At 54.6% G+C, this 24496-nt stretch overlaps 1 protein-coding gene across 1 annotated transcript in view; it reads left to right on the forward strand.

The window, feature by feature from the left end:
* Positions 1-24496, forward strand: part of SLIT1 (slit guidance ligand 1) — a 61135-nt gene that overhangs the window by 8112 nt on the left and 28527 nt on the right. Inside the window, exons 2-4 of the mRNA XM_058029088.1 lie at positions 4061-4132; positions 4416-4487; positions 5137-5208. Of these exons, the coding sequence (XP_057885071.1) occupies positions 4061-4132; positions 4416-4487; positions 5137-5208 (216 nt within the window). The remainder of the gene's footprint in view (positions 1-4060; positions 4133-4415; positions 4488-5136; positions 5209-24496) is intronic.

Genomic DNA, 24496 nt, shown 5'->3' on the forward strand with positions numbered 1-24496 from the left:
AAGGCAGAGCAGTGGAGATCATCGAGGAGGGACAGATCTCATGGACAATACACAGACCAGCCCCACCGGGCACCAGGGCAGGGGCAGCCCTTGCAGCAGGCACCACAGGAGCACGGATCCTTCTCCAGCAGCCCCTGCAGTCACTGCCCTGAGCTGTGGGCACCTGCTCTGTGCTGGCCCTGATGGGCCAGGGCACATTTTGGTGGTGGTGGGTGCAAATGCAGGAATCCATCTCACAGACTTCCCCTCTGCATTCTTTAAAGCGGGATTCCAGGGAGCAGAGCAGGATTTCTGCCTCAGCAGGAGAGCAGAGCTGAGCTGAGCCACAAGGACAGGAGTCACATGTGTGCTGAATAGCTGATGCTTTGCAAGAGTAGGGATCCTGGGATTGCGCTGTCTGCTCCTTCCCGCTCCTGATAAATCAGTGCCCAGGGAAATATCATTCATGTTGGCTGTATTTAATAAATTAACTCTCAGCATTTGTGCTCTCTGAGGTTGTTACTGAGTTAGTGTAGCTCCAAACCCTGCAAAGGGAAAAGACACATCAGACCCCCTGAGAATGGATAAGCCATCCAAAGCTAGAAACCAAATATAAACCCAGACTATGCAAATCCAGTCTAACGAACCCTGCTGCAGCACAGACATCCCATCTGGGAGTGGGATGATCCACAAGCAATGTAGCAAAGGGACTGATTGTTTTAATGACTTTCCTCTTCCCAGGGAGAAATGGGAGGGGGGTTTCTGAAATTTGAGGGTTGCAAATGAAAATCTGCTGCCTCTCCATCAGCAGTGTGAGATTTGGGTCTGGTGGGGCAGAGGAAAGCAGCCTGAATGAACTTGAGAATGCTTTCTGGTGTTAGATCTTTTGAATTAGTGAGGAAAGAGCACGCCTTGTGTTTCTGCTTTCAAGTCATAGTCCAGAAATACAACCAATCTGCTGGGCAGCTCCCCAGACACATCAGTCCTTATTGAAGCTCTGCTGTGTGGAGCAGGGCAGAGTGTTTTGCTTCACTAGGAAAGGGCATGGAGGCAGTGGGTGAGCAGCTGAGCAGCAGGGATCCGGCTTTCTGGGCACTGCAGACTGTAATTTATCTCCATGAGGAACTGAAGGGGGTTCAGAGGGGAAAAATGTCATGAAGTTAAATGGCAGTGTTGCCTCGGCATCCTTACAAATAAGCTTTACCTGCTGTTTGTTCCCATCTGGATTGCAAAGGCCATCATTTACCTGAACAAAGGCATGGAAGGATGCTGGGAGCAGTTGTCAGGGAGCACAGAGAGCCAGTTCCTGAGGGAGGAGGACTGTCAGGGGGCCCTGAGACACAGCCCCACTTGGGAATTGCCACCAGCCCCATTGCTGAAGTTCCCCGAGGATGCTCTGCAAGCACGCAGGGAGCAGAGGCTGGGCTGTGTGGGCAGCAGAGCCCAGGGTAGCTGGTCCTGGCAGTGCCTTCTGGTGCTGCAGTCTTTGGGCTGCACTGACCCAGCAGATGCCTTGGAGAGAGGGCAGAGCCTGGTTTTGGCATGTGCAGGGATTGGCTGTGTTTAGTCCATGGCTTCCGTGGCTCTTTGGTGTTTCTTCATGTTCCCATGCTCTGCCTGTGCTCTGCCTCTGGCTAAGGCTCTGGGATGCTGGTGCCCTGAGGACAGCACCACCCTGGGCTGTGCAGGCTGAGGTCTAAGTCCTGCCTTTCAGGTTGGGCAGTTCTAAATCAAGGCCCTCTGCTTTGTCCCTCTGCAGTGCTGGAGATGTCTCAACTTGCAGTCACACATTGTACTGGAATTGCACTCTGGCTGCACAGCCAGAGTAATGTGAGGTATGTTTAAAGGAAGGTGACATGGGAGTCCTGCTGGGAACCCTCCCTCACAGGAGCTCGAATGGGTGCCATTACCTCCACCTTGGTCCCCAGCCTGGCCCTGGGGATCTGCTAGGCAATCTTCTTTGCCAAGGAACCTTTAGGACATTTGGAGAAAACCAGTCCTGAAGCTGTGATTTCTCCCGGCCCTTAGCTGACTCTGGGGTTGTAGTCCATCAGGAGGTGGGCGCACAGCTGTACATACCAAACGACCCCCTTTGTGGTGACAAATGTCCCTGAAACGTGTGACACACCCCAGAGCTTGGTGCCTGGGATTTACAGCCTGACTGACCACGGCTTTTGCTCCCACTCAGGGGGTCAGCTCCTTCTGATCTGGAGACCCGTCCCCGGCAGCCCGCTGTGCTCTCTGCGAGCCGGTCGGACTGGGAGCCGTGGGGCTGCAGAGCCCAATTGTGGGTTTCAGTTTAATCACTGGGGCTGAGGAACCTCTATTCATTCCGGCTCGCATTCATCTGTGTCCTAGTAACGCTGCTCTCCCAACCTCCTTCCCAGCGCGGCGCACACGGCTGGATAATGGCAGGAGCCCGGCAATCGCGGGGCTGAATAGCGCTGTAATTACGGGGCTGTAATGGCGAGCTGGAACTCATTAGCCATTATCAGCCGTTCCAGCGGGACAATGGCAGCACCCCGGGGTGCGCGGCTGCGCTGCTGCCCCCGCTGGCCCTACACGCTGCTCGGCGGCCCCGGGGCCGGCCCGCCGCTGACCTTGGCCCCCGCACGGCTGCAGACCCCGGTGGAGGGGAGCTTTGGCTCTGGATGGGAGTGCTGGGCTGTGTATTCAGCCAGCCATGTGACGTGAGGCATTCCTGCTCTCTGCTCCCGCTGTCAGGGCTCGGGAAGTTACAGACCCCCCCGCGGGGCTGCCCGAGCACCCCAAGCTGCTCCATAGTGGCACTCTCCTGTCTCTCTCCTTCCCTGGCTCCAGCCGCTCATCCTTCACTTGACTGACTTCTCCTCCCGTAGTTTATTGGTTTCCCTTTGTTTTTTGTGTCCGTGTTCAGGGACAGGAGCCCTCCCTGGGCTCTGCCTTGGCGTAGGCACCCTCCATGCCCAGCACATGCCTTGGGCAGGTTGGCTGATGGCAAGGAGCAAATGCTGCTGTGCTTTGTGATGTCTCCTGCAATAGGGGGCTGCACAGAGATCCCCAGCTCTGCAGACTGTGGGTCCCAGGGCTGATGGTCCTGCTTTTCCCTCAGTAATCACACCCTGTAATGCAGAAAGGCGCTGCAAAGCTGACTGCGAGGTGCAAATCTCGGCAGCTTCTGGCTTGATGTATTTTAAAGCAGGATAATCCTAGCAGGAGCGTGCTGGAGAGCATGGCGGAGGAGAGCTGGGGAAGGTGTAACCAGCAGGCTGGGAGAGAGGTCCTGTGTGTCCAGGAGTGGGACACGTTGTCCTGATGTTCAGCAGAGCCTGGGCAGGACCCAGGCCATGAGTGGGTGTAGGTACCCCTTATTTCCACCAGCAGAATGAGCAAGGAGGGGCGGCATCTTCTTCCTGGCTGCATTGCCTGTCCCTGTGCTCACCCAGGGCTTTTGAAGGAGATAGTGATGCCACAAAGCAGCTTGTCCTGTGCAAGCTTCTCTTGGCAGGTGAAACCTGAGTGTGGCTTATTCTCCAGGTAGAAGGTGTGAAATGGCTGTGCACTGAACCGGTTGCGATGCAAGGATAATGGCAGGAGCCATTATCATGTAAGTGTCACTTACACTTGTAAGTGTCTTGCAGCTGGGTATTTGCAGGGATCCTGCTGTTCTGGGGACTTTTGTTTGTTTCTTGTTACCCTCGAGTTGTTGCCTCTAAACAACTCTAGATGAGTTTGGGATGACCCTAGCAGGTGTTAGCTACATTTGCAGAAAGGGGTGATGTGTATCCCGGGGGGGCATCTGGAACGGGAACAGAGAGGAGCCAGAGAGCCCCTTCCTCTTGTTGCCTTATGGTCCGTGAAAGATGCCAGCTTACACAGGCACAGGCAGGTTCTGTGTGCCCAGCACTGCTGGTCATTGAGGATGAGGGTCCTCTCTGGAGTCAGGGGTCATTCCTGGGGCCTGGTGAGGGGACACAGAATTGCACCAGCCCCTACTGTCCTTTGGGCCCTGCCTGCCGTTTTTGGGGAGGTACTGGGGATGCCCAGTGCTTGGCTGCCTCTTGAGAGCTTTCTCGCTAATTTCTTCCCCTTCTCTCCGCAGGGAGCTCAATGGCAACAACATAACACGAATCAACAAGAATGACTTTGCCGGGCTGAAGCAGCTCCGTGTCCTGTGAGTTCCTGATGTGGGGCCAGATGCTCCCACCTTGGTGGATACTGTGCTTGGTTTGTGGCCCCTCCTAGGGCTGCTGGAGTTAGCCTCTTTCTGTGGGCCTTAGCCAGCAGGGCTGGAGGGTGTTGTGCTGGGCTGAGCCTGGTGGATTTCCAGCTGGGAGACAGTGGGAAGGGTCTGGGTTGTGCTGAGGGGATAATGGGAGTGAGGTGCCCTGGGTCAAAAGAAGCAATGGGGGCACTGGGGACCACTTTTGCAGAAAGCTGACCCCTTCTCTCTGCAGGCAACTGATGGAAAACCAGATCAGCGTGGTGGAGCGTGGGGCGTTTGATGACATGAAGGAGCTTGAGCGGCTGTGAGTGTCTGGTCATGGAGGGAGGTTGGTGAGGGGCTGCTGGATTTATGGCAGAGAGCATCCTTTCCTTTTTTCCTTAAACCCTAATGTATCGGTGCTGCCTGACTTCAAACAGCTTCTCTTCTGCGTGGCAGTGGTATTTTACAGTTTGGGAAGCACACCTATTTCTGTTTCTATAGATCTTAGAGTCCTTTCTGATGCTTTTGAAGTGAGGAGCAGGTTAAACACAAATGACTTTTGCTGTATCAGCTGTGTCTTGTATGTTAGCAAGGGAGCTGTAAGTTCTGGTCCAGCACTCAGTAAAATAGCTCAGCAGTTTAAAAATCCCAAGCTGCTCGAGCAAATATGAGGAGCTGAGCAGAGCAGCAGGTTAAGAGCGCAGTTAAGCAGCAGTCAGCAGTTAACAGCTTGGACTCCTCTCTGCATGTAATTACAACATTGTGAGTGGGCCTATTAGTGCCCCGTGGTTGTCCCTGCCTGGGATTGTGGTGAGCAGGATGGGGCTGTCCTTTCCAGGTGGGATGCTCTGCTCTATTGGCCTCTCTGAGCGAGCCAAAGTGCCCAGCTCTGCGTGGTGCATCCAGCTGGGCTGCAGATGGGGTCATTGCTTTGTACTCCCAACCCTGACCCTTTTCTTCTGTCCCTGCAGACGGCTGAACCGCAACCAGCTGCACACCCTGCCCGAGCTTCTCTTCCAGAACAACCAGGCGCTGTCGCGGCTGTAAGTGCCCTCTGTGCCCGCAGGGCTCCCTTGGGGACTGCTGTGGGCTCACCTGGGGACTGCCATGGGGTTGGGAGGGACCCTGATGCCTCGGGAGGGTGCTGCTCCTGGGGGGATGTGCTGGTGGTTAGGGTGTGTTGTGCCAGTGAGGGCTCTGGCAGGGGAATGCTCCCTGTTTCTGTGTGAGCCGAGCATGCAGCAAGGTGGGAAATGGGCTGTGACTTGCAGGGGACTGAGACTGGCAGTGTTAAGGATGTCCTTGTAACACATGGGGATATGGGATGAGGTGCTGGCAGTCTGGGCCAGGTCTGGCATCGCAGAGTTGAGCTGTGCCTGTGCAGTGTCAGGAGGAGAGGTGCTGAGAGCTCCTCAGCCTCCTCCCTGCGTGTGGATCACGGGCTTTGGAGCAGGGCTCCCTTACACACCTGCCCAGGTTCTCCTGAAAGGAGGGTGAAAGAGGTAACTTTCCAGAGACCTCCATGGGGCACAGAGAGCCCCACAGCCCTGCTCAAGAGCTGCTTCTCTGTAGGTGTCTGGAGAAGGAGGGGGGAGCCCTGCCCAGGGCAGATCCAGCCCTTCATGCCTGCTGCCCTCTCCTCGCATTGCTCTACGTGTCCCCATCCCTGCCTGTCCCTCTGCACCTGCAGAAACAACTCCAGGGCCTGTTTCTTGCTGTGCAAGCCCCAGCTCCACAGATCTCTCTGCTCCTCCTCCCTCTGTGCAGCAGCAGGCTGCTTGGGAGGGCTGCTAGGGTTTTGATAAATATTCTCTGTTCCATATTGGGTTTCCCTTGCCTGGGGCTGTTTTGCTCAGGCAATGGTGCTTTCAGCAGTGCCAGCATTGTTCAAACAAAGTGTTTACAGGCTCTCAGCTATGTCAGGCACTACATACATTGGGAAGGGTGCTGTGAGGAGCAGAGGGTGCATGCCAGACTGGGGCTGGGTGCTCTCCATCACTCAGAGAAGCAGCTTATACCCTGTGGATTGGGGTGATGGTTGCCAGGACACAAGCTTTCTGCTTGCAACATCTTGTATCTCCATTGATCAGCTGTGACATGAGGATGCCAGGTCCCTGCTGAGGCAAGGCAGGAATGGATGAAATAACTGTCTGTGCTGAGACATTCCCAGGACAGGCATGGCCATGTTGGGGCCAGGCAGCCTTGCCTGTGCTGTCAGGCTGTGGCTGAACCACTTTGTTCCAACAGTGCCAGGGAGTCAGTCCCAGAGTCCAGCCTGGGGTGGGTAATGAAGGGTTAAAACGCTGTGTGGGTTGCCAGTATGGGATGTGTGAAGTGATGGACAGGTGCCAAAGATGGGCCTAGGTAATGGCAGCTGGTAGCACAGGCGTTCCATTAATTATCAAATGGCATTTGTTGAGCTCAGCTGTGCCATGTCATGGCGCCAGCAAGGGCCCAAACTCCTCCAGCCACCCATTGCATAACAGAAACACAGGCCAGAGAATAATTTTACAAATATTGCTGTTTCCTTTTTAATCTTCTCTAGATTTTAATACCAGACTCTTTCAACAAGCAAACCCTAACAATTCATTGTGGAGTTGCAGAAGAGCAGCATGTGTGTCTCCTACACATACAGAGTGCCAGGCTTGTGTGGAGCCAGGACTGTGCCACGGTGTGCAGGGGCCTGCACACAACCTGAGAGTTTAAGAGGGCTGTGCAAGGTGTTCCTTGCAGCCACCTCATGTTCAGGTGCATTTCAGCCTCCTCCTGTTGTTTTACTGCTTACTGCAATGTGGGGGTTATTTCAAACCTTTTCCCTCCCACCCTGTTTTGAAGTTGTTTTCTGGTCATTTCTGTCATGGCAAACTGCCTGGATACTGGATACAGGATGCCTGGAAAAGCACCTGGAGCTTTTCTTGTTCAATCTAGGGCTGTGTGCACAGGCTCAGATTTTGCAGCTCCTCAACTATAGCTGGTGCCACGTCTTGGGGAGCTTTGATGTGTGCTTGGAGCAGAGGGTCCCTGTGATGAGCGGTGGGACTGGGGACAGGGGACACTCTGAGCCACCCTCCAGCCTCCTCTGCAGCAGGTTCCCCCACACACATTTATGAGAGTAGGGGTGCAGCATTGGGGTCTGCCCAGAGGGAGACCAGGAGCCAGTGTCCTGGCAGATCCTCGAGTTCTGCATTTGTTCAACAGAGCCCATGTGCCAGAGGACCTGCTGCTCCCTCTCCTTGGTTGCTGAGGTGCTCAGGGGGATGGCAGGGCAGGGGGTGCCCTGGGTGGCTTGTCTAGACACACATGCTGGCTTAGCAGGAGGTGGGATCTGGACCAGTGCTAGGCCAGCCAGTGAGGGAGGTCATAAGGACACTCTTAAATTGCTGCAAACCCGGGTCAGGCTACAGGGATATGAGTCAGTGGGGAACAGGTTTTAGCTGAATTGAAATCAGCTCTCCTTGAGCGAAATTGGAGCCTCCCCATTGGGCTTTGCACTTGTTTAACTGCTGAAATGGATCTGGGGTGGCCCCACTGCTCAAGACCCTTTCCCTGCCCAGAAACAGGCCAGGACCTGTGCTGGTCTGGGAAAACAAGACTCTTACCAGCACCATTTTCTTGCAAACCCTGATCTCCAGATCACTTCCAACAAACAGGCTTTCCCTTGACCTGCTGACTGCAGCCACCCATGGCATGCTTCTCGAATTCAGGAGTCCTTGCTAGCTCCTCATGTCCTCACAACATTGTACTGGCAGGTCTTGAATTAGCAAAAACCTACTGAATGAGTCAGGCTGAGATCTGTTTTGTTGGGAAATGAGGCTGTCTGGTGGCAGCTGAAGCAGAAAGCCAGGGGTGGATTGCAGGAGCTGCTGGGGGTTACTTAGGTGAGTGCTGGCCTGGGTGCTCTAGCCTTTTCTAGGCATAGTCTTGATGGATCTTTCTCAGCACATCAGTTACACAGAAGACGAAGACAAGTCTGTTGAATTAGGGTATGTGATACCCATAGAGCAGTTTCCCTCTGTACCTTTTCTGCTGAACCTGATGAAAATTTTTCAGGAGCACAAGAAGAGTCCCTGAGGTTCAGGTTGGGATGGAGGGCTCTTTGTGCACCTCCTGAGTGTCAGAGCCTCATCCACGTTGTGGTACTTTGTGGTCTCCCAGCCCGGCTCGAGCTACAATTAGTTACATGGAAGTTGGCTGTAAAGAGCATTTGTGCATCGGGATAATGGAAAGGGTTTGAGTTAAACCTGATCCGTCGGGGCTTAAATAAACTGGGGAATGGCAGCAAAGGGCCAACGGGAAGCAAACCTCAAATGAGGGCATGGGGGAGGTGAGACGCCTGGAGAGGAATGTTTTCCCCTTGGAATTTGGAAATACTGAGCTGACGCCTGCCCAGAGCCCATTTCAGTCTGAGATAGTGGGGGTGGTCCTTGGCAGTGGGGCCAGGAGGCAGGGGGACTCCCTGCATGGCTCCTTTATTTATGTGTGGATAACTCATTAAGCAGTGCTGGTGGCTGGAAGTGGTGCTGAGCTGAGGTTTCGCTGGAGAGCGCCTGACCTCAGTGACCCATTCTCAAACTGGGTTTAATTAAACTGTCAGCACTGGACGGAAGAACAAAGCTTTGTGGGCTCAGGGGGGAGAGCCAGGGTCCCCCAGCAGCTCACTGGGGAAAAGCACATCTCCTGCGAAGAGGAGGGATGATAAAAAGAAGGATCTTTCCTTCCAGTAAGAATTACCCAGGCAAGAAGGTGACCTCTTCTATTGCAGTGCCCGCTGTTGGTCCCCAGTGTGCCACAGCCGTACACATCAGCAGTGGTGCTCCAGTACAGCCCTGATGCACACCAGGAGCCAAGGGGATGCTGGTAGATCTTCTTTTACCATCTCTCCCAAGCTGGCAGGAATTGGGGTTTTTTTCCCAACAGCCCCCAACAGAAAAAGCAAGCAGAGTTTCTCTCTGCTTCCTTGTGGGGGTGAAGGATGAAATAGGAGTTTTGTAACACTCTCTCTCTTCTCTGCTCAGCTCCCCTTAAAACTTCCTCTTGAAGCTGTTTCTAAGTCCCTTGGGGGTTCTGGATTGGGGATGCAAGGAGGAGAGAGGAGTCTGGAATGGCTGTAGCAGCAGGGTGAGGACAGAAATGCTGCGGGCGCATCATCAGGGAGGCAAAGACGTGGGCTGTTGAAATGTGCTAAAGGCAGCCAGGATGGCTATAAATAAATAGTTTTCTCCAAGGGAAGCCGAGCTGATGCGAGGGAGGAGAGGAGCAGTGGGTGCTTAGCTGTGAGGAGCTCTGGGGAGTAGCTCCTGCAGGGGAGTCACAATCCCAGATGGATGCATCCCCATGGGAGCAGCTGCCCAGTGGTTTCCCTCAACAAAAGCTGCAGTAGCTGCTCCTTGCTCAGGCAGAATGGGAGCTGAGAGAGAGTGAGCAGAGAGTAGGGGGGAAAAAGTCTTGTCTCCAGAAGGAGGGAGATTTAGGACAGGGGCCACAGACTGTCAGTTTGTGTCGGACCCATGCCAGCTAAAATGGTGAAGGAGATGGTGCCACATCTTAGCTGGCAGGCAAGCCCAGGGGGAAGGGCTGCCGTGCTGCTCTCAGTCTGTAAGGGCAGGGGCTCCCTAGAAACAGCATTAACATCTCAATCAGGGCTGGTGACTTTCTGAGCCGGGGACATGTGAAATGTTGTAGGAGCTGGGGGGATTGTCATGCTCCGTGAGACTCCTCTGTGGCCAGAGCCCGCAGAGGAATAGTGAAGCTCTATGGCTGCCTCTGTCTGGGAGCTGACAGAAGGACCAGGGGCTGGTCCAGACCCACCGTGGACCCAGGGCTATTTAAAGGGAGTTTTGAGCTGAGTGGCAGAGAGCACCACAGCTGGATGTGCTGCCTGGTGAGGAGAGGTGATATTATGGCAAGCCCTGAGGCAGGTTCCTCTCACCACCCCTACATTTGGCTAAACCCAGCCCTAATTGCCTTTAGAAAAGCAGGCAGAGAAAAATGGAGGGCTGCTAAATAACTTGAGAAAATGCAAATGACATCCTTCAAGAAGGAGAGGATCACAACCACGCCAGAGGAAGCTGTGAGCTGAGTAGTAGCAAAACAGGGTGACAAGTGAAAAAGGAGCTGTCAGAGAAAGGAATAACAAAACAGGCCCCGCTCAGATGGGGCTGGCTGCGCGTGGGAGGTGTTGCTTGCGAGACTGTACCAGTGACCATTCCTCTTGGGGCTGCACCAGGAAAGCCCCCAGAGAGGGAAGGCAGGGATTGGGGGAAAAATGTGTTCTTGGTGATGGCTGGATAAAGGAGTGGTGCTGTGCCCCCACAGTGGGTAGTCATGGTGGTGCCAGGTGGGAGGTGTGGTGCCAGGTGGGGACGCTCTCTGGGGAGTGCATGTGCCACAGCTTTGCTCCCTCCCAGTGCGGGAGACTTGCCTGAGCCCCATTTTCAATTTAGTGGGGGATATTTGATGCCTGCCTGCTGGTTGGCTCCCTGGAAATGCTGTCACTGTGGTGGGCTGGCTCTGGCTGTGCCCTGGCTCTCCTGTGCCAGACACCCACCCCCATGTCCCACAGTCACTCCTGTTGTGGCTTTGGTTGAGGTTCACTCCCTGCAGCAAGGTTTGTGCTGGTTCTGGAGCTCAGCAAGTGCCCAGGAGCCTGCAGCTGCTGTGTGGGAAGGGGCCTGTGGGCACAGCCTTGTGTTTTCATCTTTCCCTGCTGGAGCAGGGTTGCTTTGGCTCCCCAGGCACGTGCCCCTTTGCTCTTTGCACAGATGTGCATGTGCTGATGTTCTGTGCAGAGGTCTGCGGTCCAAGAGCAAAGTGCCAAGCTCAGAGCAGAGAGCAGCTTTCCTGGAGCAAACCTCCCTGCTTCCCCTTCCCCAGCATCCCTCATTTTGTCCCAGCTCCCCCTCTAGCAGCATCCCCCTCCCCTTGCCGGTGAGGGCCAAGTGTCCCCGCTGTCACCATGCCCACGTTTTGGACCCCGGGTGCCGCACCCCATCGCGCTCCCCAACAAAGCTCCTTCTGTTGGGGACAGAGCAGGGCTGGGGGGGCCAGGCTGGGATGTGTCCCCCCGAATACCAATGAGGAGGGGCAGCGTGTTTACCCCTGGAGCTGGGGGGAGGGGGGAGCTGTGGGGTCTGTGTGCTGCAGACACCCCCCCACACCAGCTGGGGGGAAGGGGAAGGGCGGCCTCTCTGCAGCCCCCGGGAACAAAGAGTCAGTGTGGCTCGTGACAGCTCTAAGGAAACGCGGGGAAACAAATGTGCCACTAATAGGTGGGGAGGTTACCTAGGGAAGGATGCTGCCAGGCGGGCGGGCGGCCAGCCCCCTCCCGGCGGGCTGCCAGGCGCTGAGGGGCTGCTCCTGGCACCCCAGCCTTGGCAGGGCTCAGGGGGCTGCAGGAGGGCCAAGCTGAGGCAGGCTGATATGTCCTTGTGCTTCTGCTCCATGGGGACAGCATCCTTACAGATACCTCTGGGACTTTGTGCTGGGTAACCCTGCTGGAAAGGAGCACCCTTGTGCGGGGAGCTGCTCACTGCCTGCTGCTCTTCTTCTTCCTCCATCATTAATGTGCCACAGATCTCAGCTTTTTTGGGGGGGAGGGCAGTAAGACCGCCTGGGGGATCCTGAGTGCAGACAACCTCAAGGCCTCACAAATTAAACACATTCTTAAGATCTCTTCATATTTGAGCATTTCCATAAGCATTTTGGGACTTGACCCGCAGTCTCCAGAGGCACAGGAGTGCTGGGGTGAGGGTAGCAGCCATGGCCCAGCCTGCAGACGAGCAGCCTCCCTCCTTGCCTCCCACCAGCCTGGGCCCCGTCCTGCCAGGGTGGTGTGCAAGCCCTGCTCAGGGACGCCCTGGCTCTGTTCTGTGCCATTATGTGCCAGCGAGCCGGGGCTGCCAGGAGCGGGCATTGCCAGACGGCTGCCTGGAGATAATCTGCCCCGTTCCCTCCATGCACCCCGTTGTGCTCCTGACTCACGGCCGGCTCCACTTTTCTGGCTCTTGAGACGCTTCCAGGGTTTCCCTGGCAATGCACAGGGTCAAGCCCCACTCCTGGGGCTCTCTCCTTGAGCCACTGGTTCTGCTGGGCTCACCCTCTGTCTTGCTTTGGGTGCAGGCTTGGATTTGGGGTTTGTAATGTTATTAAAGTGAAAGTCTGTGGTGAGGTGCAGCTTTCAGCAAACTCCTCTCCTCCACATGGCATCATGCAGAGCATCCCTGTCCAGCTTCCCAGTGGTACACTGGCAAATGGGAATTTGCAGCCCATGGGAAAAAGCAATGAAAAATCAAGTCTTCCTAAAGCTGAGCAGCAGTGCTAATTACACAGCTATTAAAACACAGGAATTATTTATTCCCTGCCTGCCTCACAGCTCATTGCCTGCATTGTCCCACATTCAGCCTTTAGCCACCTTTGGTCCCCTGAAAGAGTTAAAAGAGCACTTGGAGGAGCTGATGCCTTTGTCCATCCATTTTGAGCACAGCATAAAGGCATTTCCTTCCTCCTGTTTTCACAGCTCAAATAGTAGAAGAGTTCAAAGTGATATTAAAGAATCGTGAGCAGAATTAGCCTCTGGTAATTTGAGTTCCAGAATGTGGAAGAAAAAAGTCTTATGCAGTGATTTGAGGCTAAGTTATAACTTGGTACCACTGCATGTGCATCCCACAGACGTGTGAATGTGCAGAGCCAGGTAATTAACCTGCCTTTGCTGGCTGATCTTCCCGCGGCTGGGTGCTGCAACCCCTCCTCTCTCATGCTGGGGCTGCAATGAAAACAAGCTGTCAGCAGTTTCCAGCACTGCTCCCAACAGGGTGCCTGTGCCGTGCTCTTTCTCTTCTGCTCCCAAGGGACCTGTGGTGCTTTTGGCATTGGTGCTGGACCACACAGCCTGCAACCCCAACAGCAGCAGCTGGGCTTGGTGGGCTCCAGATTCAAGTGGGCTGCCTAGAGCACTGGGATGCTTTATCCAGTGCTGCAGGTGGGTAAAGTTCCCCATGCTGGAGTGCTGTAAGGGCCAGATGAGTGTAAGTGGGAAAGATGCCCCTTTGCATTTCCTGGTGAAGCAGGACTCCTAGGCATCACCAAGGGGAAGCTGTGCCCTGCCTGCAGGGATGAGCTGAGGGTGTCCTGGTTTGGTGAGCCCATTTCCCTGTGTGTGCCAATTGACATCCATGTGCAAGGGAACCCTGCTGGCAGTGTGATGGGGATGGCTTTGGGAAGGTGGGGATTCACTTTCTGGATTCTCATCTGTGTTAAATCAATTATCATCTCAGGCTTATCCTCACTTAACCAGCAAGACGCAGACTTCTGTGGCTGGGACTCCCACTGCCCTGCCAGAGCTAAGCAGAGTATGGATTAGGGGGTCTTACCAGCTGTCTTCCAAGGCCCTTCCATGGTTGTTGCACCCCCCTTTGCCCACAGAGGCTTTTGTCCTCATTTGTATCTGTATTTCCCTTCAGGATAGGAAAAGCTGGATTAATTTTTACTGCTCCCAAGGGAGCTGTTGGTAACTGAAGACATCCCGCTGTCTTTTTTTCTCTAAACTGGGAGGCAGGAAATGGCAGGGATGGTTTGGAATGGTTTCCTCACCGTGACCTCCTTCTCCCTGTCTGGTCCTCGCTGCCCCTCCAGTGAGGGATGGCATTTGAGGCAGAGCTGCTTGAAGAGAAAAAAGTGGTACAGACTTTCTGCCAGCCCTGAGGCTGGAGGAGAGGTGGTTCCCTGGGAGGTGCAGCCAGAAAGAGCCTGACCATCCACTTGAGTGTTTGAGAAATGGTAATTTTGGGATTCTAAGGAGAAAGGAGGGAGAAGTGTTAGCTAGGTTGCATGGACAGAGTACTAAATGTGGAAAGCACAGGATTACCTCTCAAAAAGTGTCTCCCGTCCCGGAACTGGGAAGTTCTCCGCCCCCAGACCCTTCCCATGGCAGAACTGGGAAAGGGACCTGGAAATTCTGACCCTGTGTCTCCCCATACCTTCCCATCCCTGGTATGACACTCAAAGGGATTTCTGTCCACCTAGAAGGCCCATACATGGGTGGGTGCTTCATCTCCTCCATTTCACCCCATCTAGGATGCTTTTTCCCATATGACAGAGACTTGCAGTGGCAACAGGGGCCTGGAAATGAGGGTTGCAATTGACCTCACCATGGCACATTTTGAGATATTTGCCTGTGGTCTGGTGATTCTTCTTGCCACGGACCAGCACATGCCCAGCGAAAAATGCAGCAGTGTGCTGGTCCGAGGCAAGAAGAGTGGAAATGCAAAATGGGTGTGGGATGGGGGTAGGTATTCAACTCCAGGGATACTCCATTAATTACCAATCATAGGGATGAAGCTGGGGCCACGTAACAGGAGTGGGGATCTGTGCTTGTGGGGTAAACAGGAGCAAGGAAGTGAGGAGCAAGCAAGGGGGCTGGCTGCATTCCCAGGACTCGGTGGTGTTTCCAGCTCTCACTGTCTGACCGGAGGCATTTCCACCTCCCGGTGTTGTCGTCCTGCTCCAGCTCGCTTGTTCTCCTCCCCACGGGCTCAGCATGTTGCTCATTCCTGCATCCTACGATTTCACAGCATCCCCGCAGCCGGGTGCTAATGAGATTAGACCCAAGCTTTAAGATGTCTCTCTCTATCCTTTGCCATCCAATTACACAGCCCGCATGGTATCTGATTGCCTGTGAGAGGGGAGGACTGGGGCTGGCTGGATGGGAGGATGCAGCTGGTCTCTCTGGGTATCAGCCCCGCCGTGCTGAGTGGTTTTCTTTTGGTTTTCTTTCTTCCTCTTTTTTTTTTTTTTTTTCCCCATTCTCTCCTCGGCTTTGAGCAGCTTCGTTTGGCTTTTTCATCGCTTCTCGATGTGGCGGCTGGGCAGAATTTGTTTAAATTAACTGCTTGAATGGCAACGTTTGTGTGTGTTGGTGGGGGGGAGCTCAGACAGCACCAGAATGGATGAGGGGGATTAAAGGTGCCTAATGGGTTCCAGATGGGCATCCTGGACTGGGAAACACCCCCACAACCCCAACCCCAGCCAGGGGCCGCTGGTAAGGAGCCCGGGGTGGGAGCTGAGATGCTACAGCAGAGCAGCTGCCTGGTTCTCCTGCAGCAGGGAGGCTGCTCCGAGCATGGGCCAATGGCACTGGGGTGCCCTGAGGCTGCCCAGCCCTGCTGGGGTGAGCAGGCAGACACACCACAGGAAGTTCCTTCCCTGGCTAGCCTGGAGCATGGGGTGCAGCAGCTCTACTCCCTGCTGCAAGGCTCTGGCGGTGTGGGGCTGGGGACAACCACTCTGTGTGTGATTCCAGCTTTTCAGAGGTGCCTCAGCTCAATCACTAGCTGACACTGCAAATACAGCCCACTGGGGCAGCACCACTGGTGCATCAGTTTCTGCTCAGCAGTCTTGGTTGCAATGAGAAATGATAATATTTAGTCTTTGTTGCCCTCCCCCTGGGCTCTAGAGGAGCTTGGGGCGAGCGCTCACTCAGTTCGACATCCCCGCCACTGCAGATGTCAGCGTATTTTTTCGTATTTACAGATGGAAAACTGAGTCACAGAGACAGGAACTAAATTGCCCGTGTGGCCCTGCCAGCTGCATTTCCCAGATCTGTAGGGGTTAGAGACATGGTGACAGCCCTGCCTGTCTTTCAAGGGCTATGCCTCTCACCAATGGCCAGATTTCTCCTCCAGAGCTGCTACGTGGTGCCAGGGCTGTGTGTTTGCAGCCTGTCTGGTGGCAGAGCCTTGATTGGAAGCATGTCAGTCCCAAATGAGATGAAGAGTGTGGAAGTGAAGGGCTGCTGGGGTTTGGTATCACTGTCAGGGACCTCAAGGTCATTGCTTTTGAGTTTTATTAATGGCTGAGAGCAGGAGGAGGATATAAGCTGTGAGACAGTCATCTGCTGGGAATATCACCTGTGCTGTAGGTCAGCACATCATTTTGTGGGAGATTTTAACTTTTTAGCAGGGGAGCAGCGCTACAGAAGTGGGCAGGTTTAATGAAGTGAGCATCACACAGAACCTTCTGCTATTGAAAGCTGGCAAAGCCCTGGTCCTGGTGGGAATGAGCCCACTCACCCTAAAATAGATTTTTGTGAAGGCAGTGGTTTGCTCTGGTGTGTCCAGCTGCATCCAAGCAGATGGCTAAACCAGGGAATGAGGCAAGACTCAGGAGGGAGACCCACAGCCCCACTCCCCATCCAGGAGGGAGGTGGCAGAGGAGTGCCCTGGCTGGGTGTCACAGGAACACACAGAGTAGTTGGGAAGTGCTGGCTGACCTCCATCACCTGCTGACCCTCAACCAACGCTCTGCTGCCCAGCCTCCCAGCTCATCCTTGGCCCCACATTCCCCCACCCGGCTCTTGTTTCCTTCCACAAATATTGAGAAAATAAACAGCACAGCCAAAAGGGGACATCCCTGCATCCCTCCACACACAGCTGCCTCCCCAGGGAGCCACACAGGTGGTGACCCTGCATTCCTCAGTCTGAGGGTTAACTGAGAGAAAGCAAATATTGGCTTCTCCTGGGGCTGCTCCAGCCCGTGCCTGCTCCAGCCTGTGCCTGTGGCTCGGGCTGCCTCTTGCCTGAGGAAAGGGACTCATGGTGCAGGCAGGTCCCCATCCCTGGCAGGGCTGGTTGCACAAACATGGCTTTTCACCTAGGTAGCTCAAATTCCCCATTGTGACCTTGAGCCTGCTCCTTAGGACAGGATCTTCCTATCCCCCTATCCTTGACTCTCTTCATCCTGGTCTCGTCTCTTAGCAACTCCCCTGCCCAGGACCTGGGCTCTGTGGGGAGGGATGTGACACTTTCTATGCATCAGTCACTTTGTCACCTCCGGAGTGAGTGTGAGGTCGTTAACCCCGGAGCACAGTGAGTGAGGATGGAGCATCCCTGCCATGCCTCCCCCCGGTGGCAGCCGCTGCTCTGCCTCCAGCTTGACACCGATCCCCGCTACAGTAACTGTACGGGTGGCAATCAGGGAGGAATTAAAGGATAATTAATGCCAATCCACATGGAAAATTGCTCTCGTCAAACAAACCTGATATCATTTTTTTTGATGAGCTGACAAATTGGGTTGATAAGTAGCGACTGTGCTGACATGATATACCGAGACTTCTGCAAGTCATTTTGCTCTTGCCTGGAGGATATTGCCATGAAAACATTAATATTCTGCAAAAGTCTGTGGAGCATTTCTGACAGCATTCTTCACTGGTAGAAATCCCTGGGGGAATTGCAGTGGTCACCTCTCTGGCAGGGTGCAGTGGGGGTCTGATGGTGGTGAACTAATGTGGCGAACTAATTCTCACCATCTCTGCAAAGCTGCGGTGGTCTTGGAATCTTTGGTGGTGCTACTGACTTTTGCCAATCAGTCCCCATTATCCTGGTCTCTTGTTGCCTCCTCTTTCTGCCTTGCACCAGCTGAGGGTGAGCTGAGTGGCGTGGGTGATGCAGCTTGGGAAGAAACCACCTGCACAGTGAGAGAACTCAGTCTGGAGGACACGTGAGGCAGCGGTGGAAGGAGCAGTGCTGCGGGCGGGATGCCGGTGTAGCGGGGATGCTCTGCCTCAAACACCTGCACTGGGAAACAGCCTCATGCAAGGTCATGCAGCTGGGGAAAAAAAAATGTAGGTCACAGCTACAAGACGGGGAGCAGTGTCTGGGGATGTGGTTACACTGAAAAGGACTTAGCAGCCATCATGTAAGCCTGCTCTGGGATGTGGGCTTCCAGCTTGGGCAGTGATGGATGCACGGAGTAGCTCTGGGCACAGGGGAGTTGCCAGTTTGGGGGGCAGGAGGCCTCTGCTGAGCACAGTTTATGCTTCAGGGCCCACAGTTTAGAAAGATGTTGGGAAATTAGAAAGTGCTCAGAGAGGAAGTGCAGGATAATTGGAGGTCTGGAAAATCTGCCTTCCAGTGAAAAGAATTAAAAAGCTCAGACTATTTAGTGTATGCAAGAGGAGGCTAGGAGAGAAATTTATCTCCATCTCTGCATACCTGCATGGAGAAAAGCCTAATTATAGGGATGCCATTAATTAAAAAAAAAAAAAAAAAAAAAAAAAAAGAAAGAAAGAAAAAGGAAAAAGCATAAAATCATTCAATAGCTGCGGGCTGAAACTAGACAAATTCAGACTAGAATTAAATTTGTCTTTTTCACGACAGAGAGCAATTAACCATTGAACACTCAGCTGGGAAGAGGTGAATTGAATGTCCTTTGAAGTTGCAAAGGAGACTGTACTTCTTTTCCCAATGGTGAAAACTGGAAATGTCAGTTGGAGCAGAAATCCCTGGGAGGGCTCTGGGTCTGGGCTGAGTGCTCAGAGGTGTCCCAGTGATAAAGTGTCTCCTTCTGGGTGATGGATGACGCCCCATCCGCTCTCCCTCTCTGGGTACTGGGGACATAACTCCAGTGCCTCCAACATAGGTTGGCCAGGTCCTTAATTGCTCTCAAAGCTCCCAAGCATCCCCGCTCTGTGAGGCTGGCAGAGCAAAGCTGACTGCAGAGGCTCTTCTCTATCTGGGATGATGTGAGTAGATGTCTGAACAGGCATGTCTGTGGGCAGGGATGGGGCTGCCACAGCTGGGGGCTGCTGGAGGGGGTGCCAGGCTGGGGAGATCCACTGGCGCCGCTCTTCCCACGCTCTCCCCCGGGGATGCTCAGCCGTGGCCTTCCTGACCTCTGTGCTGCAGTCCTGTCTGAGCATCTCAGGCAGAAATATATTTTATTAGCACTGTAAAAGGGAAAGACAGCCTTGCTTTAATTTTATGAGCTCTAGAATACCTTGGCTGGTGAGGGGCTGGCTGAACTTTCCAGGGGCTTTGGCTTGGAGTTCACAGGGCAAATGGCAGTGGTGGCTGAAGTTGTTCTCTCTTTCCTACGCTCCTCCCTTGTCCATCACAACTGTTCCTCCTGTGCCCCCACTCCACAGAGCCAGACAGGACCTGTTCCTCTCCCATTCCCATCCATCTGCAGAGAGATGCCAGCAGTGACTGTGACAGCAAGGCCAGAACAGAGTGCTCCTGGATTATCCCAGCGTGGGGTTTTCCTGTCTGTCAGTGCCCAAAATTGTGCCTGGAACAATAAGAATGTGAAACTGGGCTGTAGATGAGGACATGGCTCTGGGGAAGTTACACTGTATATTTGGGGACACTTACAGAGTGGCAGAATGCTGTGGGGAGCTGTTGGTGCCCCCATGAGCAGGGCACTTGCAGCCTGCCAACCCCTGATTCCCTGGTTGTAGGACTGTCTTTACATCCTCTGGGAATCTTTGTGCTCCTGTCCTTGCCGCCTGCCACAGCAGGGCCTGGGTTTTGTGCTTTTGCTTCTTTTTCTTCCCTTTATTTTCCAGCCTCTTTCACAAAGACACCTATTCTCCCCTCACCGTGCCCTGGGGATTTACACAGAAAGCTCACCCTCAACATGGCTAAAGAAAGGCCCGGGCGGCCCGGGAGAGGAAGCTCACACAAAATGTGGTGTGTGGCTCTTTGTGTCCCCTTTGTAATTCCTCTGCACAATGAACTGCCCTGGCCACCCACCAGCCCCGGGCTACCCCAGGTGCCTCATCCCTCATGCCTCCCTATCGGGCAGAGGTGGGGATGCTCCTCGACGAGCGGCTGAGAGCACAGCCTTTGTGCTCCGAAAAGGGGAGATCTGGGCAGGATGGAGACGGCCACGTTCCTGCAGCGGCAAAAAGCACCTTGCATCCCCGCTAGCCCCCAGGCCGAGCGCTGGGGGTCCCTCCGGCAGAGCCCTTCCATCAGCCCCGCTCTGACGGCTTTTAACATGCTAATGACCCTCTCAAGGGCAGGAGCAGCTCTGTGTAAAACCCATGTTCAGCCCTCGGTCATGGACATTTGCTCGGAGACAGTGTTAAATATTTATCCTCCTCGCCTCCCCCCAGCTCCGCAGGCATTAACAATAGCGATTGCAACCGGCCCCTTCCCCCTCGCCGGGAACATGTGGCTCCCGGACCATGACAGCGAACGTTATCGTTTGTACCTGTGAATTATTGATAAGGTGTAAGATAGTTCTTGCGGTGAAAAAATAATGAGAGGGAGAGGCTGCAGCCTGGCAGGGCAGGCGCTGCTTCAAACCCTCTTCTCGAGGGGGCAGAGGGGGAGGTGGGACCCCGTTCCTGCTGGGCCCATCCGCCAGCTGACCGGGCCGGCCCTCAGTAGCGTGTGGCCCGCGCCCGGCTGCCGTCCTGCCCTCGGCGTGGTCTGCCTGGCGCCTGTCCCCTCCCGGCCGCCCGCCGCCTTCCCCGGGGGAGGTGGGCAGCTGCCCGCCCTGCCCGGCCCTGGCTGCCTGCGCCCCCCGTGAGGCAGGCCCGGCCGCTCCGGCAGCTGCCCGCGGCTCCTGGGGCTCAGCGGGCCGGCCCCGCTGCTCGCCCCGCCGCGGGAAGGGGCAGGCGCTGCCCGGCCCTGCAGACGCTGTGGCTCCAAGGAGCAGCTGGGAGAGCCTTTCAGCTGGCCAGGCTGGAGGGCTCCGGACGTCTCCAGGGGCTGAAGGACAGAGTGGTCCCTGGCCTGTGGCTCTATGGCCACCAATATGCTGTCCCTGTGCCCTAATCTGTCCCTGGAAAATCAGGGATGATGCTGCTGAGTCCCTGGAAAGCAGGTGGCAGTCCTGAAAAGGGGTCAGGTTTAGGGCTGTCGTTTGTTGGAAGGTGAATGCAGAGCGTCCATCCCCTTAACTGTGTCCCAGAGAGCCCCTGTGTCTGCCCACTGGGGCAACTCTGTGCTCCAGCTCTGCCTTGCAAGCCTCTGGGATGCCATGTAGGAAGGTGCAGATGGCTCAGGGGGATCTTGTCATGGCGGTATGGGCAGTCTGATTAAAATGGTTCAAAGCCCAGCTTTGATATACTTAGACCCTCAATGCTGCTGCTGTGTTTTGCAGGGAGAGCACAAGCAGGAGAGTCCAGGCATTAGTGTGCAGATCTGGGCCAATCTGGGGCTGCACATCTGTCCCTGGTCCGGTAGTGGTGAATCAGGGTCTTCCTCTCTGCCTCACCTCCCCAGAGTCCTCTTTAGGTTGTGTGCATAAGGAAGCATTGCTGGGAGAGGAGCACTGGAGACTGGAAGGGTCTTTCCACCAGCCTCAGAAGATGGGCTGGACTCCTGGAGAGACTGTGTCCCCCTTCTGCTGCTCCCCACTGTGCTGCTTTTCCAGCTGTGCTGACACAGGAGTGGGCAGAAAACAGCAAAGGCTCTAAAGTGACAATCAAGGAGTCATTAAGAGAGCAAGTGTGTGTGCAGTGTGCCTGCATGCTGGAGGGAGTGTGGATGTGGTGCAGTGGGCCATGCGCTGCAGTGTGTGCTGCAGGGTATGGACACAGCAGGCAGTGCAGCAGAGCGTGTGGAGAACCCCCAGCCCGAGGGTGTCCTAGAGTCAGGCAGCTTACCCTGGTACAAGCTGCAGCATGGGAGCTGTAGCAAGGAAGGGGTTGAGTACAACTCTCATCTCACTGCAGCAGAGCATCCCTGAGCAGGTGATTGATCCCAGCATTAAAGGGTTGGGGAATGTGAGCCCTTGTCTCCCTGCTCACCCTTCCCCTCCCTGACTTGTCTCCAGCTGTGCAGCAAATACAAGCCAGTGCACTCGGATAGCAACTTTGAAGTGTGAATTTCAAACACACTGCCTGTCCTCATCCCCTCTCCCATGTCTGATGGGATGCACAGGGAGCAGCAGGAACATCAGGCACATGAAACAGCCCTGTTCAAAGCCTGGCACTGCAGCTTCCACTTGCAAGTTAAGTTTGCAGGCAATTACCAGGTGGTGTTCCCTGCCTTAGCTCCCGGCCTTTTCCCCTGCAAACCGCCTGCTCTCTGCTCTGCTTTTAGGGGAAGAGCCTGGCACAGAGCACACACAAACACCAGAGCACACAGACACTGTGTTGGGCTGGGCTCTTGCCTGCAGGTTAAGGTGGGGATGCTGCAGCCCTCCTATGGTCCTCATGGCCCCAGCTCAGCACTGAATTGGGCTCACACCAAGCCACAGTTGAAGTCAGGAACAGAAGTTTTCTGTGCAGGGGGCAAAGCAAGACAGCAGCACTTTGGCCCTTGCTCGTGCAGAGAAGACCAAACCCAGCCCTTTTTTCTCCAGCTGCATTTTGGCTAGAAGGGTGCAGTGGGGATGGCTCATCCATGCTGGATCCCAGGGTGCTGTGGGATGCTCACGTGCTCAGCCAGAGCTGTGGCTGTGTGTGCAGGGGGAGGATCCAGCCCATCCTTGTGTGAGGCAGAGGCGAGACAGCGCATGTAAACCCGACTTCACAAGACATCAAATGTGCTGTGGTCGGATGGAAATTGGCTCCTGGAGCTCCTTTCTTATGACACAGAGCAGCTCCTGGCTCCTGCTCCTGCCTCAGAGAGTGGATGGGCTGATAATATGAGGAAGTGCCTGCTCCCCTTCAAGCCACTGTGCCTGGGATCTCATCTCCAGGCTCACTGACAATTTGCATTAATGTTTGCCTAACTAATCAGGAGCCCTCTTACATCCTAATCGCCTTTGCTGGGGGGCTCCCGTGGCTCAAGGGGCAGCAAGACTGGCAGAGGTGATTCTGGGCTCCTTTGTCCTTCAGCAATCTCCACCCCTCAGAAAAAAAAAAAAAAAATTCCTTTGCCAGAAGAGTGGGACCTTTTCTCAATTCACTTGGAATGATGTCCCGGATTTCTGTCCAACCAGGTCCCTGCATTGTTGCTGAGCAGGATTTCAGTGTGGGAGCCAGCTAATTTGCAGTATTTTACATATGTAATATGTTGTCAGAAATTCTTTTAAATGCCTATAATATTTAATTAGGAGGCAGATTTCAGCATATTAGGCAAGAATGGGGCTGTGTAATTAGTTATTGATGATTTAATATCCACTAAGTCAATTAAGTAAGAGCTGGAGGAAATCTCCCACGTATGATTGCACCCCATTTTGGGGCTGTTCTGGGATGCAGCAGGGTTGTTCTGATTGTCTGGCCTTGGAGCAGCTTATACCCATCCAGGGCTGCTGCAGGGCTTTCCCCATTCCAGGAGAGCTGTTTTATGTGTCAGGAACATCCAGCCCACAGTCCCTGCTGCAGAAGGACATCTCCCACCTTGGTCACATCTCCAGCCTCCTCTTGCAGGGCCCGTGACATTCTTGTCTCTCAAACCTGATATTTCTGGTCTCAAAACTGATCTGGAATCTGACAAAATATGAATCATCCAAGAGATGTAAGAGCGGGCAGAGTCCTGGGCAGACTAGAGTGTATTTTTAGACAGCACGTGTTGGAATTTGACTGTTTCATAGGGAAAAAAGCAGCTTTTCAGATATGAGTGCTCTGGCCGTGCTGGGAGCCCCACTACTGGCTCTGCATTGCATTGCTGGCCTTCCCACAGCAGCATAGGAAGGAGGATAAGGTCAGGTTGTGCTGCACAGCCTCTGCTTGACTGTCCCATCACAGAGGACCACTGGGGGTCCAAGCCCTGTGTGTCTTCATGAGTCCCTTTATCCACTGCTGGGAGCTCATAGCATGGACATGCAAACAGGATTGGCACCTCAGCCTTCTGCAGGCCCAGCCAGCAGCCATGGCTCCTGCTGCACCTGGAGCCAGCCACCGGGGCACTTCCAGGAGCGTGCCTGTCTCTGGGGACACCAGCACCCAAAGGTGCATCTGCAGCCCAGCCATGCTGCCATGCCACACTCATGCCAGTGATGATGACTCATATTGCTGCCCAGGCTGCCCTGAGATGGCTCCTGCTGCATCTGGTGGCGGGATCCCAGTCTGCAATGCCCCCACTGAGAGACAGGCACCCATCTCCCTCCAAGGGGGCTGGGATCTGCCCAGCCGCACTGGTCTGGGTCTTTCCCCCTCTGTGGGGTTTGCAGCCAGGACACCACTGTTCCAGAGATTTCATTCTCCTTTTTATGCTGGCGGTTGGGAGCCGGGGAGCCGATAATGATGAAGGAGTGTAAATGTCAGCAGGAAACCAGCTTCAATCAGAAGTGTTAAAAATAAACCTGCCAGGCCTGCTCTGGCAGGGGTAATCAGCCTCAGCAGCTCCTCTCCCCAGGTCCTAGAGCACGAGCTGCAGCTGTGCCAGCAGTGCCAGGCCACCTGAGCAGCCATGCTGGAGGCTGGCTGTAACCCTGGCAGCTCCAGCCCTGGCCAGCACCTCTGCTGGAGCTGTGAGGAGCAACCCCCCAAGCCAGCCAGGGTGAAGGGTCCCATCCCCTCTTCCCTGGCAACGTCCTCACTCTCCCCTCTGTGGAGTTCCCCTCTGCAATCCTGGCTGCTCTTGAGCTCAGTCAGGCTGTGGCAGGAGGTGTGGACATGCAGGCAACACAGTCCCCAGCTATTAAGGGACATCCACA

Source organism: Melospiza georgiana, chromosome 8 (genome assembly GCF_028018845.1).
Source record: "Melospiza georgiana isolate bMelGeo1 chromosome 8, bMelGeo1.pri, whole genome shotgun sequence".
In the NCBI taxonomy this organism is placed as follows: domain Eukaryota; kingdom Metazoa; phylum Chordata; class Aves; order Passeriformes; family Passerellidae; genus Melospiza; species Melospiza georgiana.